At 36.5% G+C, this 1,902-nt stretch overlaps 1 protein-coding gene across 1 annotated transcript in view; it reads right to left on the reverse strand.

The window, feature by feature from the left end:
* LOC106870545 (cytochrome P450 2B4) overlaps positions 1-1,238 on the reverse strand; it is a 21,387-nt gene extending 20,149 nt beyond the window's left edge. Inside the window, exon 1 of the mRNA XM_014916668.2 lies at positions 764-1,238. Within this exon, the coding sequence (XP_014772154.1) occupies positions 764-1,130 (367 nt within the window). The 5' untranslated portion in view covers positions 1,131-1,238. The remainder of the gene's footprint in view (positions 1-763) is intronic.
* Between the last annotated feature and the right edge of the window lie 664 nt (positions 1,239-1,902).

Here is a 1,902-nt window from a genome sequence, read left to right on the forward strand (position 1 = left end):
TATTATTATTATTATTATTATTATTATTATTATTATTATTATTATTATTATTATTATTATTATTCCTTCGTAACACGGTGTAGGTAAAAATGCACCGGAGTCTTTAGTCATCTGTCAAGTCACAATAAGGACCTCAGACCGATAATACTTTCCTTAAGATGTGCGCTGTGCCCAATAAGGTTGCTTTTTGTAATCTTGCATGGGATTTCCAGCTGCCTTAAGAAGTCATGAAGTTTCAATGGGATTGAGCCCAACTCTCCGATCACCACTGGTATCCCTTTTACATTACCCTCTCGCATTCCATACAGTCTTGCCATTTCCACTTTCAATTCGGAGTACTTGGTGATTTTTTCAACCTCTTTACTCACAACACTCATGTTATTTGTTATGGCTGCATCAATGATCTGACAGTATTTGTCTTTCTATTTGTCTTTCCGTGACTTCTTTCTAGCTTTGCTCTTTCCTCACATTCAATAAGGGTATCGTACTCTTCCTTCGTCCACTTATGACTTTTTTTTTTGTTCTGTTCACACCGTGTATGTAACCTGTTGTGTGACATAACGACCGTCCGAGGCCAGATCACTGCCCTTGATGTGGGCGGTTTCGGATGTGCCCGGCGGGAAACCTTCACCATGATCGGCTATAGCCGTTAATTCTTTCCCTGTTGTGTATATCTATTTGTCTGTTTGTTTGTCTATCTGTCTGTCTATCTACATACTTATGAGCACATGAATACATTAATTAAAGTAAATTAATGACTTACCTCTGTTTTGGAATAATTTATCTATGATATAGACTGAACTCCTTCCTTTCAGTTGATCTCCTTTCTTTACTAATCCTTCCAAAATCATTTCAGTTTTACATACAAACACGAAAGTATAAGGACCAATTTTGAGTCTAAAAATATCTCCATACTGTTTTTGGAGATCTTTCAACATTAAATAAAAATCAGTAACGGAAACCATCTGAAGTAGATTTCCAATTATTGGAAAAGCTATTGGACCCGGTGGTAAATTGTAGTTACATTTTGGTAGTGTCATAAGCCATCGTATAATCAGTAAAATCACTAATCCAAATAATAAACTTTGGACATTAACGTTCTCTGTAAAATATAATGCTGAAACATGCATAGTAAAGGTTATTGTTGCGATAATGTTGTCTTCAATACAGCTGATTATGTTTTACTCAGAATCAAAATTCCTTAAACTAATGCCGTTAAACTCCAGTATGTCATTTTACACGTATATTAAAAGAGGTTATCATTAGTTACGCATATATTATGTTATAGCTGTAAACAATCCGATAATAACTAGGTAAATTGGCGCTTACATTTTCTTTACTGATAACAGCACGTTATATGTATTTGATTAGATTGCTATAAAAATATTGTATTGAGTCCAAACAATATTTTGTAACTTATTTGTTTTATTCGTCGAGTTATAGCAAAAGCTGGCTAATATTCAAAGTAGAATCCGTTGTGTTGCACTGTCTGAAGCCACTTTTCTGTCAGTTCTTCAATCCCACGCTGATTCCAGTTCTTGCCCTTCGAGGTGAAGAACTTCACTGGAGCTTCCAACTCCTCCTTGTTGATGAAGCATCGCAAGCGCAGGAAGTAGGGCCATGTATCAGAAGAATAATAATCCGATGGAACTAAGTCCAGACTATATATCAGTTCAATTCCCTCAAATTCCTGGAGTTTATTCTGGGTCGTTCGAGCGGTATGAGATCTTGCGTTGTCTTGCTGCAGATAAAGTCGCTTTCTGTTAACCGAATGCCAGGTATTTTTGCCGTACAATGGCATACACCAGCTCCAATTGTACGGAGTACAGGTTGGCATTGATGGTTCAACCGTGTGGAACGAACACGTAGCGAATTATTCCCTCATAATTACACAAAACACTT

Source organism: Octopus bimaculoides, chromosome 11 (genome assembly GCF_001194135.2).
Source record: "Octopus bimaculoides isolate UCB-OBI-ISO-001 chromosome 11, ASM119413v2, whole genome shotgun sequence".
Taxonomy (NCBI): Eukaryota; Metazoa; Mollusca; class Cephalopoda; order Octopoda; family Octopodidae; genus Octopus; species Octopus bimaculoides.